A 16,322-nucleotide genomic window follows, 5' to 3' on the forward strand; every position below is an offset into this window, starting at 1 on the left:
CAAAATAAAGTATATTTGTTTAACATGGTTAACTAAGGAATTCTAGTTCCTAGGCTAAATGAGTTCTGAAGGAAGTGGAGGGCCACTGATTATAGGAGATCGTTGTTTAATAGACGACTATCTAATGACTAAGACTGCAGTCTTCTCTGAGGTAAGTGGCAAGTACATTAGCTTGAATGAAGAAAAGTGGTTGCTAGATATATATATATTTTTAAATGAGAGAGGCACATGAATAGAAATAGCGGGTATAGAATTTGGAAGTTGAAGCCATTATAGATTTGATCATGATAATGCTAAAATCAATTATTCTAGACCCATTCTTGGAGTTCTAGATGATCGCTACAGAAATTTCTTTTGCAACATGTATTTAGTTCCAATTTTGCTTTTTGTTCTGTATTTCTAAATGTGACATTTTATTATTGAGTGCTGAATTATTTTTATCACTGTTGATATAATTTGGGGAAGGGCAATAGTTTTAAAAAACTTCACCATAAATTTCTTCCATTTTAAATCTAGATTTTACTTTGCTTGCAATGGACATGCCCAGCACAGTTCCATCAGATCTTCAGCCTCAGCCAGTTATATCAGTGATGCAACTTTTTGGTTGGGATGATATCATCTGGCCCCAAGTTGTAGCAAGATATTTATGTCATTGCCTACAAAATAGGTAAGTGACTTGATTTCAGATACGCGTGTTAATAGAAACTCATGACTGATCAGTACACTAGGAAAGTAAGAATCTTCAAAAATAAAAACTGATCTTACTACATATATTCTCACTTGGGTGTTTTTTTACTTTTGGATATATCAGCAGGAAAGAAAGGAATGGGAATGGGATTGGTTAGAAGACCCACATAGAAATATACTTTGTCCTTAACTTTTTTCTTATGTAAATGGTCATGACTTCTGCTCTTTCTATTAAGAGCCACTTTTTTTTCTACTTTCTGCTTTATTATCACCTCACCTTGCTAGGTATTAGCCCCTTCCTCGATTTTCCCATTTTAACCTTATTCTCTTTTCCCTCTTTCTCTTGGCATAATCCTACCATGTGCCATCAGTGGAAAGAGGAAAATAAAAATAGAAGATTACAGATGAAAACAAGAATATTTCTGTAAAACTTCTTTTTAGGTGTATTTGTAGTGTTTATTTTCAACAGTGCCTATCTGCATTAGTGTGCGTGTGAAATAAGGGAGGCTAAGAAGTGGGGTATGTTAGAAAGTTTTCCTTCCTTTCTTAATCTCTGTGCTCAGGGAACATATTGTCAGGTTTTAGTTTTGGTTTTTAATATCCCATGAATTTATTTTTACAGCATGTTATGTGAAGCACTTTCTCATGTAGGCTGTGTATCTTTCCAAGCCTTAACTATAAAATCATGGATTCGTTGCATTTTGCAAATGTACATAAACAACCCCTATGTTCCTGATGATTTGTTCATTGATACAAATCCTGGACAGGCTTTTGGTAAGTATCTGAGGCATTTGTTTTCTAGATATCTAAGTATGTTTAAAATTTCTTGTTTTTTTTTTTTCATAAATTAATAGAAAAAGATATATATGTTTGTAATATTATATAAAATGTGTTTGTAATATGTATAAATACTAACTTATTTCCTTTTGCCACCTGTTTCTTTTTCTTGATATTTTTCTGTTACCATATATGACAAATTTCTCTCCCATGAAGATAAAAGAACTTGTTTCCTTGGAAGCCAGGAACAAAAACTTGCTCTCCAGTGACAAGCTATTTTTTACCTTGAAGAAATTGATCACACAAAAAAAGTAGAACTATAAAGTAAATAACCAGATATCATACTGTTAACACCTTAAAAAGAAAAGTATCCAATTATGAATAATTCTCTCCCATTTTATCTTAGATATTTTACCTCTCTTCTGCTTTACTGTTATTAGTCACAGAGTGATACTTGTACTTTATTTATTAAAATATCCATACAGTTTTGGTTGTCTCTAGGACATGCTTTTTCATAAAGCATTCTTCATGGCCGTTTATAAATCACACAAAGGTGTGACTGAAATAAATGCTCCAAATTTACTTCGATATCTTAGTGCATCATTTAGCTTTACATGAATAACTTTTGGGGTTAGGACATTCACAAGTATATGTTTGTTTGATTTTAAATAAAACATTTCCTTAGAGACTTAATTGAAAGTTTTTAATTATGTGAAAGTTTGAATGTTTTTTAAAAAAGGATGTTATAAGTGAATGCTGCATTCCCTACTCTCATCTATATATGTGTGTAATATAAATGCATATAGTAAACCTAAATGTTATTATGTTGTTTTTATCTTAACAGAAAAAAAGTACTTGGAACAATTAGCTGAACTGACAAGATTGCTATTTCAACTCCCAGAAGTAAAGAATATTTTCTCAACGGCTCAAATTGAATATTTATCCAGTCCAGAAGACCCTACAAAAGCACTTGTTCTATTTTTCGAGGTAGTTTTCATTTATTAGTATAATTGTCCAAATCAGTTATAATTATCTTTTCACAAAAACTTGAAGTGTTTATGAAGTTTTTCTATAAAATGAATTATTTTAAATTGAGTCATATTATTGTTTGCCTGCTATTATCAAATTCTGGAGGACTAAAACTGTGACTCTGTAGTTTAGTACAATTCACTCTAAAGGACAGCAGAAGAATTACGTTTAATGAAAAATAGGGACTGAAGAATGCTACATAATAGGGGCACCTGCGTGGTTCAGTCTATTAAGTGGCCAGCTTGTGATTTCTGCTCAGGTCATGATCTCGGGGTCATGAGATAGAGCCCACTTCAGGCTTTCCACTCTGCATGGAGTCTGCTTGAGATTCTTTCTGTCCCCCTCCCTCTGCCCACCGACCATGCTCAAGCTCGCTTTCTCTTTCTAAGAAAATAAATAAGACATTAAAAAAAAAAAAAAGAATGCTACATAATACCCTTACACTAAGGCTTCTGTCAATTGTAGGGATATCTTCTTGCTAAAACTGCTGGATAGCAATATTCTCCAGATACTTGAGAACTAGATTGCCTTGTACATGGTCCCATAATAGTTCAACTTAATGTTTACCACCCTATGGCAAACAATAAATTTTACAGTAAAATTTTATTATAGTTAGCATAAGCACCAACTGCTTCGTATTGTTATGGTCAGGTCTTTAAAATCCAATTCATTTGTTTAGTTTTGTTTCCATAATGAATAGTCCCTTTCAACATTTGACTTTTAATTATTAATTTTGCAGGAATTTCTATTATGTGGTATTTTTTGCTTTATAGCCTTGTTGAAGTTGTTAATGTGTTTAGTGTCTTTGTAAGCAATTCACACTAAAAGTTGGCTTGTTTTCCCTCGAAGTGTTTGATATTAACATCAATGAAAATAAATACAACCTATAAGCTCTTTCCATAAGTGTGAATTCTTCCATTGGTTTCCATTAAGTTAAAAGTATAATTGTATGATGATTAGTGATATCATATAAATCCTAAAAATATTTAGTAATAGTTTATGTAGCTATAAAACAGACATTTCTATTGAGCCTTTTGTGTAGTACTTGATTTAATCGTAACCTGTACTTAAGATACTTATGCTAGGAACCATACTGAACCAGAAAGGGAGGTAGAAGTCATTTATTTCACTACTAGTTTTCAGAGACTACTGATTTAAGCCAGTCTGAATTAATTGTTCATTCATCACTCAGTAAATAATAGTTGTTAGCTAAATGCTAGATAGTATTATGCTAGGATTTCTTACGGATTTGTAAAACCAGAAGTTGTCCTTGATATTAGAGAACTTTTTACTTGTCTGAGAATACAGGATAAACACAAAGGTTAAAATAATAAGACAGTGTATGCTAAGTGCCAATTAGTTGTTAGATCATTAAGTAGGTTAATAATTCAGAGTATCTTGGTCTAAGAAGTTTGGATTTTCACCTGTGAACAGTATGAAGGCTTTATAAATTTTTAAGTAGGTCTGATTAGATCAAATGAGTTTTTAAGAAAGTTAGTAATAGTAGAGTAGATTAAAAGTACAGAAGAATTGTTGGCCAGAATCTAGTTAGATTTAGAAGGAAGTGAGGGGCGCCTGGGTGGCTCAGTGGGTTAAGGCCTCTGCCTTCGGCTCAGGTCATGATCCCGGGGTCCTGGGATTGAGCCCCGCATCGGGGTTTCTGCTCAGCAGGGAGCCTGCTTCCTCCTCTCTCTCTGCCTGGCTCTGCCTACTTGTGATCTCTCTTTCTGTTAAATAAATAAATAAACATTTAAAAAAAATAGAAGGAAGTGAAAACTGAATTACAGGATTTTTGAAGGGGTGTGGAATAAGTACTGTGTTTAAACAGAAGAATGATGATATCTTTTTTTTTTTTTTAAGATTTTATTTATTTATTTGACAGAGAGAGACCACAAGCAGGCAGAGAGGCAGGCAGAGAGAGAGAGAGAGAGGGAAGCAGGCTCCCTGCTGAGCAGAGAACTCAATGCAGGGCTCAATCCCAGGACCCTGGGATCATGACCTGAGCCGAAGGCAGCGGCTTAACCCACTGAGCCACCCAGGTGCCCCAAGAATGATGATATCTTAAGAAGAAATAGGAGCATCGTGATTTAAGGTGAGGGAGAAGTAGGTGAGGAGTTCAATTTTAAACTGGTTTAGTTTGAGATTGTGTGAGAGGTCACTAAGATCATTCCCAAGTGCTATATGATTTGCTGGGAGGACTAAGAACTCAGCATATAGTTGTATTCACAACTATGACTTACTACAGTGAAAGAATCCAGAGCACAGTCAGCAAAGAGAAAAGGTACCAGGGGTGAATTCTAGCAACACCAGGTATGGCTTCCAACGGTCGTCTCCCAGGAGCTACACTGAATATGCTTAATTCTTCCAGAGAGGAATTGTGACAACACATCTGCAATGCTGTCTGCTGGGAAAACTCATTAGGGACTCAACGCCTACGTTTTTTAATGGGACTGGTCACGTAGGTCCCTTTTGCCTAGCACTTAGAAAATTCCAGACTCCCAGAATGAAGGCAGATATTCAGCATAAACTACATTGTTTCCACAAACAGTTTAGGCTCAGTGAGCCTTCTTATCAGGAAATGGTGAAAAAACCTAATGCCCCAATCTCCAGCCAAGGGCCAGACTTACAAGTAGGACTTTTTAAAGATAGCAAGTCTAGGGCCTACTATGTTAACTCTTTGCTGCACAGAAATGATAGTATGATCCTGAGATAGTCTGAGAAATACATGTCTTATAGCCTAAGGAAATAAAGGCTAAACACAAGAGAAATACTGTAATCTAGATCAGTGGTTCTTAAAAGTGTTTCATAGACTGCTGGGGGTTACTGATACCTTTCCAGGAATTTTACAAGCTCAAAAGTGCATTGGTATTTGCACAAATAGTGCAGAAACTTTATCACAAATCAATACCATGGCCCAAAATTATACTGGTGGTCATTATCATTTTCACTGCCATGCAGTCACAGGAAAAAAAAGAAAGAATCCAGTGTAATTTAAGAATTGTCCTTAATGAAGCGGTAAAATTATTATTTATTTTACTGAATTTTGACCCTTGAGTATATGTCCTTTAATGTCCTGTGAATGAAAATGGGAAATGTATTTAAAGCATGTCTGTTGCATATAAAGTGAGGTGGTTGTCTACAAATAAGCAGCACTTGGTGGTAATGTGAGTTACAGGCTGACCTAACTGCTTTTATCTTTTTTTTTTTTTTTTTTTAACTAACATATAAAGTATTATTAGCCCCAGGGGTACAGATCTGTGAATCATCAGGCTTACACATTTCACAGACCTCACTGATGTAGCACATATCCTTCCCAATGTCCATCACCCAGCCACCCTATCCCTACCCCGCCACCCTCCAGCAACCCTCAGTTTGTTTTGTAAGATTAAGAGTCTCTTATGGTTTGTCTCTCTCCTGATCCCATCTTATTTCATTTTTTCCGTCCCTACCCCCTACGACTCCTGCCCTGCCTCTCAAATTCCTCATATCAGAAAGATCATATAATTGTCGTTCTTTGACTTATTTTGCTCCATGTAATACCCTCTAATTCCATACACATCATTGAAAATGGCAAGATTTCAGGGTTTTTTGATGGCTGCATAGTATTCCATTGTGTGTGTGTGTGTGTGTGTGTGTGTGTGTGTGTGTGTGTGTACATACATATACCACATCTTCCTTATCCATTCATCTGTTGGTGAACATCTAGGTTCTTTCCATTGTTTGGCTATTGTAGACATTGCTGCTATAAACATTCGGGTGCATGTGCCCCTTCGGATCACTACATTTGTATCTTTAGGGTAAATACCCAGTAGTGCGATTGCTGGGTCACAGGGTAGCTCTATCAACTTTTTGAGGAACCTTCATACTGTTTTCCAGAGTGACTGCACCAGCTTGCATTCTTACCAACAGTGTAGGAGGGTTCCCCTTTCTCCGCATCCTAGCCAACATTTGTCATTTCCTGACTTAATTTTAGCCATTCTGACCGGTGGTTTTGATTTGTATTTCCCTGATGCCAAGTGATGTTGGTCACTTTTTCACGTGTCTGTTGGCCATCTGGATGTCTTCTTTGCAGAAATGTCTGTTCATGTCTTCTGCCCATTTCTTGACTGGATTATTTGTTCTTTGGGTATTGAGTTTGGTAAGTTCTTTAATACTAACCCTTTATCTTATATGTCATTTGTGAATATCTTCTCCCATTCTGTCAGTTGTCTTTTGGTTTTGTTGACTGTTTCCTTTGCTGTGCAAAAGCTTTTGATCTTGATGATGACTGCTTTCATCTTGGGGGAACAACTAACAGAGTATGGTTATTCAGACCGTTATTTGGCAGACATTTTCTCAGAAATGTATGAAAAGAGTATCACTTCAAAAAAAAAAAAACTACTGACAGTATTTGTTGCTAATGACATAATTTGAGCTTTTAAGAAAATTAGAATCTTGGAAAACTTGTATTTGCTATTATGAGCTTGAAAGTTTCATGATACTTACAGATTTTTCTGATGGCACTGCTGATAATATTAACAAATACAATTTTCTTTTAATGAATACTGAAATTCAATGCCCACATTGGGAAAATGTGTAACTCAGTTGAGCCAGAATTTTCCAGATGATCAAATGGGCTTTTAAAAGCTTGCATGGGTATTAAACCTTTACTCAAAAAGCAAAATAGATCAGTGGCTTTTAATGCAGCAGAGTATAAAATATTTGTTAACATGGTTTTGAATTCCATAATACAATTAGCATTTAAGAAATACCACTTGTCAAGTTTTGGTGTAATATCAGAGAGGAATTCCCTGAAAGGGGTATCAGAGATGAATTATCTGAAAAAAATCTACTAAAATACTTCTTTCTCCCAGTTACATATATGTGTGAGATTGAATTCTTTTCATCTGCAACATATTGCAAAAGATTTTATGCAGAAACAGATATAAGAGTCTGTCTCCTATTCAGCCAGACATTAAAGAGATTTGCAAAAATGTAAAAATTATTACTAATTTTTTTTTTGTTTGGGAAAATAAAGCTGTTTTCCCTAAAAAGTTTTTACTCTGTTAACAAATAATGCTTATTATTTTTAAATGAACTAGTAATTTAAGTGTTCTCTTTTTATTTTCTGTGGTAAATATCAATAGCTATAACCCAAATAATACACCTTAAGATCCTCAACTTTTAAGTGGATAAAATGGAACTGAGAAGTTTGAGAACTTCTGGTCTAGGAAAAGAAATGGAGAGAACCAAGGGCAGAAAGCTAAATCGAGAAAAAGAATCATCAAGTCTTTTTTTTTGCTGGTTTCATCATCCACCTCACAGTCAGTCACTCCAGGTCATAGATGCCTTATCTTTTCCTCCATTCTACATCTTATTAAATCAACATGGCTAACTTTAATATCACCTTGAATAACTTACCCTAATCCCTCATTTCAAAGCTTCTCCACAAGTCTTCTAGTGATCTTCCCACCTGCTCTGCTTCATAGACCCACTCCATGACTAAATCTAAGGGATGCTGTGGCATCACTTGGATTATCTGAGAGCTCTTTGACCATCACCACCTGTGCCTCTAGCTCTCCAAGCGACCTCACATGACCTTCCACTTCCTTTTCTCCAAGTGTAGCACCCTCTCAAGGTCTCACATCTTTCCCGTCCACCCTAATTAGCCCCCTTGGGGGCCTCACTACAGCTATACTCTTACCATCATCTTTACAGTCTTCCATCTTGGTTTTGTGGTTCTGCCTACAAACCTTCAACCTTGGATGGATGAAACAACGTTTTTTCTCTTCTTTGTCTTATCTGCTGAGAGTTGCAGGAGCAAAAATCACATAACTGTGTATATTAATGGTATTAGGTCCAATTTAGGTCTTTGAAATCCCCTGTAAGTCAGTCCCCAATAATGGTTTGAAAACTTTGCTACTCTTCTCAAACCTCCTGACCCCATCTCTAGCCACTCTTCTCTTGGTTCTTTTTGTGACTGCTCACCTCTTGCTCATTCTCACATTTCCTCAACTAATTCTTTCATTTCCCTTGCTCTTGCCATTTCACCTTCTCTCACTGCCTTACCTCATGTTTCTCCCTATTGCCTCTCACATGTTGCCATCTGTGCCCATTCTGTCTCATCATTTTTCCTCTAAGAAAGTAAAGCCAGCATCTAATGGCTTATAAAGAAAATTCTAGGGGGATAAAAATCAATCCATATCACAGAACTGAACACTATAGAGGTCTTACATTGTAAGAATTTCATAACCTTGCTTGTAGGTTTTCCTTATAGAAATTTGGGGATTGTAATTGCCATTTATATACTGGGTGTTTGGAAGTCTTGATGTGATTTGATAAAACCTCTTTTATATCAGTATCATTGATTTTAATTCGTTAAACTTTTTATTTTAATTATAAAAGGCAAGACTTAATTCTTTCCACTGGCATTTTTTTAATTGCTGTGAATGTTTATTGGAAAGGTAAGAATGTAAGGGGTGTGTGTAAAGAGAGAAATTTTCTTTATTTCTCAAAGTCAGTATTGTGTAAAACTTGGAAATCTAAATCATGTTTTTCCTTTTTTTTATAGGCTGTTGGTATTACTTATGGGAATCTGCAGAAACTTTCTGATAAATCTGCCATGGTCACAAAGTCCTTAGAATACCTTGGTGAAATATTAAAATATATAAAACCTTATTTGGGAAAAAAAATTTCCAGCGCAGGGCTGCAGCTGACTTATAGGATGATGGGTATGTATTCCTGACATTATTAAAACTTCCTTAGGTTGAACCTATAGTTTCATGATAGATAGGAATACATTAAAACACAGGCTGCATCACAGTTCTCCATACAATCATAAGAATAATTTTTTTTAAGATTTTATTTATATATTTGACAGAGAGAAACACTGTGAAAGAGGGAACACAGGCAAGGAGTGGGAGAGGGTGAGTGAGGCAGGCTTCCTGCCAAGCAGGAGCCGGATGCGGGGCTCAATCCCAGGAACCTCGGATCGGGACCTGAGCTGAAGGCAGATGCTTAACGACTGAGCCACCCAGGCACCCCAATCATAAGAATAATTTGGAAGACAATGATTTAGCTTACAGTGATTCATGTTGGCTTTCTACTAGTATATCCCTGTCTTGCCCCACCTCTTCCAGACCTCTTCTTGTTAGGCTTGTGTTAATATTAGAGTTAATTATGGCCAAAACAGAAAATATGCTGATACCAATTTGCTGTCAGTAGTCTGTCGTAAATCACTCACATTGTGAATATCTGGATAATTTTTTTTTTCCGGACTTTTTTTTTTTTTTAATGTTTATCTGTGCTTTGTTAGAATTTAAAATATCAGGAAACCATCACTCTCCTCTATTTTTCTGGTCTGCTCTGTATGAAGGATGTCAGGAAAGAATTTATTACTGCACTAGAGATATTTATGCTTCAAATCTTGCTTCTCACAATACTATTTTTCTCCTTTCAGAAAGAAATCTTTTTCTGTGCTTGTGCTATAACAGCACAGTTCATCCTTGAGGAAGTCAGTAATTTGAATACCTTTGTTCACTAAAGCCATGTTACTAACCAAAAATAGGAACTGGATAAAAGGAAATGAAAAGTATTTACTTAGATGTTTTTATACAAAATTTAAAGGTTTTTTTTGTTTGTTTGTTTTTGGTTTGTTGGGGGGTTTGTTTTGTTTTGCTTTAATTTCTCTGTGGCCTAAACCTTATATCTGCTCCCTTTGATCTTGTGAACATATGAATAAACCTGACTTGGGCTGTCTGAAACCTTTTATCTTTGTTGTGAAAGATAAAGGAGAATGCAAAAATGTGTAAATATGGATGATGTGGATTGTAGTGAAAGCTATAGTAGCAATACAAGCATCTTAATTTTGGAGAAAAAGTAAGTGATAATTTATTATAAATTTAACATATTAAGATGTAGATAAATAAGTATTTCGGATTCAGCCTTATAATTTATTAGTCTGTTAGATTTTTGCCAAGCTAAATGTATAATTTCAGAATATACCTTTATTTTACAAAATATATGATAGTCATAACTAACTGCAAAATCATATTCAGATTGGTGATATATAGACCCAGGGTAAAATTTTCCTTATGAAGAATGGAGGACCTTCTTTGTTTTGTTACATGGTTGAGTTTTGACTTGCTGGAAGGTAGATCTATATTTTTTACTTTTGTCTAAATCTCAGAGACTGGGAATAGAATATATTGGCATAATGTTCCTCATTTTGTGTTAAAAATTAAGAACAGATAATTTACTGTCTTCTGTATGTAAAAGGCTCAGAACAACTGGAGGAGGAGCAAGTATAAAGTTTTGAGGTTTCAGACCTTCTTTAAGTGTGTGGGTTGGGGATATCATATTCACTTAAGAGAAAGAATTAATCATAGAAACTGTTTTATTTACCTGGCCAGTTCCTAACTGGGGATACCTCTGTTGTCTAGTTACGAGAGTACTAGTGAAAGGTGTTAACTATTGATAAAATCACACTTAAGATTAAGACATCTGGGGTCTTAATTATAACTCACTAATTTCTGAGAAAGGATTGATTCATGAGTAGTATCTTCCACTTTCCTCCTCTTTTTATCATTTTTTGTCATTTTTCTCACTCTTTATACCTTTTACTTTTTCATCCCATGTTTTTCTGTTGGTCATTCTTCTCTCTTCCATCATTCTTCATCTTTGTAATTGAAATTCTACCCATGACCCTCAGTGCCCAACCCAAATATTCCACATTTTCCATACTCCCAGGTAGCCTTGGTCTCCCTGATTATGCTTCATCTGTCTATCTCATGACATTTTTCATAACTCACCAGCTTTTATAATCATTTGTGTACTTGGCATGCCCTTACTAAATTTTAAACTCACTCGTGTTAGTGGCCATATCTTTTGAACTTTTGTTACCGTTGTCATGTTGTATTTTGAACAAATAAGAACATTTCCTGAGTCACATATTCAACGCTGCATTGGAAACTGGGGTATATATCAGCTGAAAATCCTCACGAACGTGGAAGATGGCATATACTAAATAAATGCTTCTGGAATATAATGAATTTATAAACCTAGCTAATAGTATGTAATGTATCTTTTAATGTTCCTAAATAAGCAAAGTTACTTTCCAACTATATAAATACATTTTTGAATGCCTACTGTAATGATCCCAGTCCTCTTACTGTATTTTTTAAGGCATAGTATATGCATAGAGTAGAAAATAAGTAAACACATAACTCTTATAGTACAGCTCTCTTCCATTTGTACAAGTAGTACCTCACAATTTTTCTATATTTTCAGCATCATCAGTTATATAAGTGATATGTTTATAGGCAGGAAAAAGACAGTTTTTTACAATGCTATACTATGTATTTAAACCTTTGTCTCAAAGTTTTTCACTTAAAAAATTTCTTTCTCTTTGTCTCTTTTTAAAGATTAATTTATATATTTGTTTGAAAGAGAGCACGAGAGAGAGGGAGGGAGCACAAGCAGAGGGAGGGGCAGAGGAAGAGGGAGAAGCTGACTCCCTGCTAAATAGAGAGCCTGATGTGGGGCTTGATCCCAGGACCCTGGGATCATGACCTGAGCCAAAGGCAGATGCCCAACCAACTGAGCCACCCAGGTACCTTGTCTTTGCATTTTTTAATACCACACATTTAAATGTTCTTCACTGAAACTGAAAAAACTAGGGTTTTGGGAGCACCTGTGCGGCTTAGTCAGTTGACATCTGACTCTTAATTTCAGCTCCGGTCATGATCTCAGGGTCTTGGGATCAAGCCCTACATCAGGCTCCACGCTCAGGGTGGAGTTTGCTTGAGATTCTCTCTGTCCCTCTGCTCCCCCCACCACTGTACTCACGCTCTCTCCCTGCCCCCCAAAATAAATATTTTTAAAAAATATTTTTCAAAAACTATAGTTCTGATTTGTCAGTGAAGCAAATGGATTGCCTCTGCTTTCTATGAACTGCTAAAACTTAAGATCTTTAGCAAAGTGTTTTAACCATTATAAAAGATGAAATACAAGGGTAGATGATAGCATTTTTGGTTGGAAGCCCCTCACTCTTTATAAGTCAATTCCTGTGTGACACCTAAGAGTGATATGAATCATTTCAAATGTCAGCGGTGATGGCAGTTCCCTTTGCAGGTATATTAATGTTAGTTAGGATGTGAGTTCTTCTTACACTGCTGTCATTCACCAGTTTTCCACCTACTGGAAAAATGAGGAGCACGCCAGCGTTATTTAAAATACTGCTAAGTGAGCATTGTGTTTCTTTATGATTGATTATTGTATTTCCTTTTACAACAGAAGATTAATGTTGCTGTTTGTTGCTCTTAGAAGTGATTATTGGTTGGGCTTTTTTCTTTTAACATCAATATACTCTTCTATAAGCATATTTTTGTTTTCCTTCAGAGCTTGAATTTTAAACTTTTTGTTTTATGGAAATGGCTTTGAATTTTTTCACCTCCTCTGCTTTCTAAGGTGGAATAAAATATAAAAGTTTATGCAGTATATGTATCACTGTACCATTTGGGCAAGCACTTCTTTTAAATTTGTTTTAGTAAAGAAGACCTCAGTAGCAGAAATATACTCTAATGGGAACTGGTTATCTGCTCTTAATTACTTTACTAAACAAAGGGTGCTCATTTGTTTAACTCCAATCTCATCAAATGTAGCAACCTACTCCTAGCATTAAAGATATAATATATTTCATGTAGTGGAGATGTCTGCTTCTTTTCTTTCAGAATCAAAATTTAAAATCACTGTGTATATTAAACAATTGAAAGTTACAAAAAGTGACGTTCAGGGAGGTTAAGTGATTGCTTGAAGGTTACAGCTAATCCTTTTTTCCTACTTTAACAATTAAATTTAGCTCTATCTTTTTGTGTCGCAAACTGGGTTGAGACAGCCTATAAAATTTTATGTAAGACTAGGTATCAAAGTAAATGTGGAGTAGTAGCATGATGAAGCGCAGGGAGAGTGAGCACACACGTAAAAGTATAATGCATGGTCTTCTAGAGTTCTTAAAGTTGGGTTATAAATTTGCCTCTGAGCTTCCTAGCAGCCACAGCAAGAAGAGAGATCTGATTAATACAACATGTGATCTGTATGTTTACATACTGTATAGCCAAATCATATAGTGTGCTTGAGTGTATTATGAATTAAATCCAGTTGCTTGGGAAATGTATGTTTTTCTTAGCCCAGAATTCTGAGAAAACTTTGTCTTTTTAGCAAAATACATAGATGTGACATCAGTCTTTTGACTCCTAATACATGTTTCTCTCTATTGCTTACTTTGTCCTTTGTGCTTTAAATGTAAATTTTATGGTGGAATGGCAAAACTTTCTGGTTAGACGGTAACCATACCTGCCATTACTCCTCTTCTTTGTCAGGAATTCTCGTTAAATCTTGGGCACAGATCTTCGCCACCTCTAAAGCGCAGAAACTCCTATTCCGGATCATAGATTGTTTACTGCTGCCGCACACCGTGCTACAGCAGGAGAAGGAGCTGCCTGCACCTATGCTGACTGCAATTCAGAAGAGCCTTCCTTTGTATCTCCAGGTAGAGTGTGGCTGTATGCACATTTAAAAGAAAAAATTAAACTCTGCTTTAAAACAATATCCTAACTGCAGATTTGAAAACCATCCATGTCCTCTCATGTAGTGTGTACCTGTTGCACTTCTGTTGAGCAAGTTCTAAATTCCTTTTGTGTTTGAAAACAAAGATGGAAGAGGCAGAGTCTCCCAAGAAGCAATTAAAGTTGAGACAGGAGGCGGACTAGCATAGACACAGTAGTGTGCTCCCTATTTGCCTTAGAGGCCTCAGCTGTCTGCCAGCCAGACAGCGATGAGAGATGTGAGAGAAGATACCGTAAAGGAGATGAGCTGTAAAGGAGCAGAGGGGGTCAGAGTTGAAGGACTAGTCCTGTCAGAGGGAACAGCCGGTAAAAGGCATGAGCTTTAAGAAAGTACGACACGCTGGGGAAGAACAGATGATTCCCATACTCATGTAGGAGGAGCCATATACTGGAAGGCTCCATGTGCCTCGCTTGGAAGTCTGGACTTGTTCTTTTGCGTGGGGATTTGAATGCATGGTTGATGGCTTTGAATGGATTTTGAATAGGGGACGGAGAGTGACATATTTACATGTTAGCAAGGTGATGCTGGTGGCAACATCTAAGCTGGTATGGGAGTTATGTTGAAGACTTGGAAGGCAATGAGTAGTTCATTTTCTGAAGGTTTTTTTTTTTTTGTTTTTTGTTTTTTTTATTTATTTGACAGAGAGAGAGATCACAAGTAGGCAGAGAAGCAGGCAGAGAGAGAGGAGGAAGCAGGCTCCCTGGAGCAGAGAGCCCGATGCGGGGCTCGATCGCAGGACCCTGAGATCATGACCTGAGCCAAAGGCAGCGGCTTAATCCACTGAGCCACCCAGGCACCCCATTTTCTGAAGGTTTTGAACAAAGCCAGTAGGTACAGAACTCACATAGCAGACTGTAGAAACATTTAGGGAGTCTGATTAAAAATACTTGCTGCGTGAATGGTGCAGAGCACCAGAAAGAAATAGAATGCTTCCTAGATTCCAGAGTGGCCGCTTATGCAGATCGTAGTGTGGCTCACTAACATGGGCAGTTCTGGAGATGTAGGGATGAAGGTAATGATCGATATCTGAACAGCTTTCATTGGAGGTGCTGTGCAGTATCTAGGTAGGCACTTGGAAATATTGATCTGTCATTCAGGGGAAAGCACAGAGTTAGAAGCATACTTTGTTATTCATTAGTGTCTCATACTGAAGATAAGTGCTTCTTAATTTGGGGTTCAGGAAGGGAAGCTTGAGGAAGAAAGGGAGAACAGAATTTGATTAGGTAATAAGCAGTCTTTTCCACAGATGGATTTTCTTAAACAGATTTTTAAAGTTTCTAAGAAGTTTTATTTATTTATTTATTTATTTATTTGACAGAGAGAGAGATCACAAGTAGATAGAGAGGCAGGCAGAGAGAGCAGGAGAAGCAGGCTCCCTGCTGAGCGGAGAGCCCGACGCGAGGCTCAATCCCAGGACCCTGAGATCATGACCTGAGCCGAAGGCAGTGGCTTAACCCACTGAGCCACCCAGGCGCCCCAGTTTCTAAGAAGTTTTAAGTTGGCTTTTTAATTTTGTATTAGTAATAACATAATAAAGTTTAGCTGGTCTGCTAGCAGAAAGATAAAGTGTTGCCAATCAGGGAATATGGGTGGAGAGAATCTTGGGCAGCAGGAGAGTCTGAAAAGCGTGTTCTCTATGGCCCTTTTATGCCAAAATAGTACAACAAGAATTTGTATTAGGGATGCCTGGCTGGCTCAGTCCTTATAGCATGGGACTCCTGATCTCAGGGTTGTGAGTTCAAGCCCCATGTTGAGTGTGGAGCCTAATTAAAAAAAAAAAAAACTTCGTAAGTGGATAACTGAAAAATTTGGTAAATTTATCTATCTGGCAGAATTTACTTAGAGCAATGCCTTTAAATTCTTAAAGGTACTCAGCTGTCTTCCAAGTTTTCAGAATATACGCATGTTTTACTTCTTCATCTTCTAATAATGTGATTTTAAACAAAAACATTGAAGTGGGACGCCTGGGTGGCTCAGTTGGTTAAGCAGCTGCCTTCAGCTCGGGTCATGATCCCAGTGTCCTGGAATTGAGTCCCACATCGGGCTCCTTGCTCGGCAAGAAGCCTGCTTCTCCCTCTGCCTCTGCCTGCCACTCTGCCTGTGCTCGCTCTCTCTCTCTCTCTGACAAATAAATAAATAAAATCTAAAAAAAAAAAATATCTATATATATATATATATATAAACAAAAACATTGAAGAAACCGGGTAGAGGGGTGTTCATTGCTT

At 36.7% G+C, this 16,322-nt stretch overlaps 1 protein-coding gene across 2 annotated transcripts in view; it reads left to right on the forward strand.

The window, feature by feature from the left end:
• MMS22L (MMS22 like, DNA repair protein) overlaps nt 1-16,322 on the forward strand; it is a 130,373-nt gene that overhangs the window by 93,590 nt on the left and 20,461 nt on the right. For both annotated transcript variants that reach the window (XM_046006173.1, XM_046006171.1), the window contains exons 16-20: nt 517-667; nt 1,310-1,461; nt 2,309-2,451; nt 9,044-9,203; nt 13,851-14,020. In XM_046006173.1, coding sequence (XP_045862129.1) covers nt 517-667; nt 1,310-1,461; nt 2,309-2,451; nt 9,044-9,203; nt 13,851-14,020 — 776 coding nt within the window. The remainder of the gene's footprint in view (nt 1-516; nt 668-1,309; nt 1,462-2,308; nt 2,452-9,043; nt 9,204-13,850; nt 14,021-16,322) is intronic.

Source organism: Meles meles, chromosome 5 (genome assembly GCF_922984935.1).
Source record: "Meles meles chromosome 5, mMelMel3.1 paternal haplotype, whole genome shotgun sequence".
Lineage (NCBI taxonomy): Eukaryota > Metazoa > Chordata > Mammalia > Carnivora > Mustelidae > Meles > Meles meles.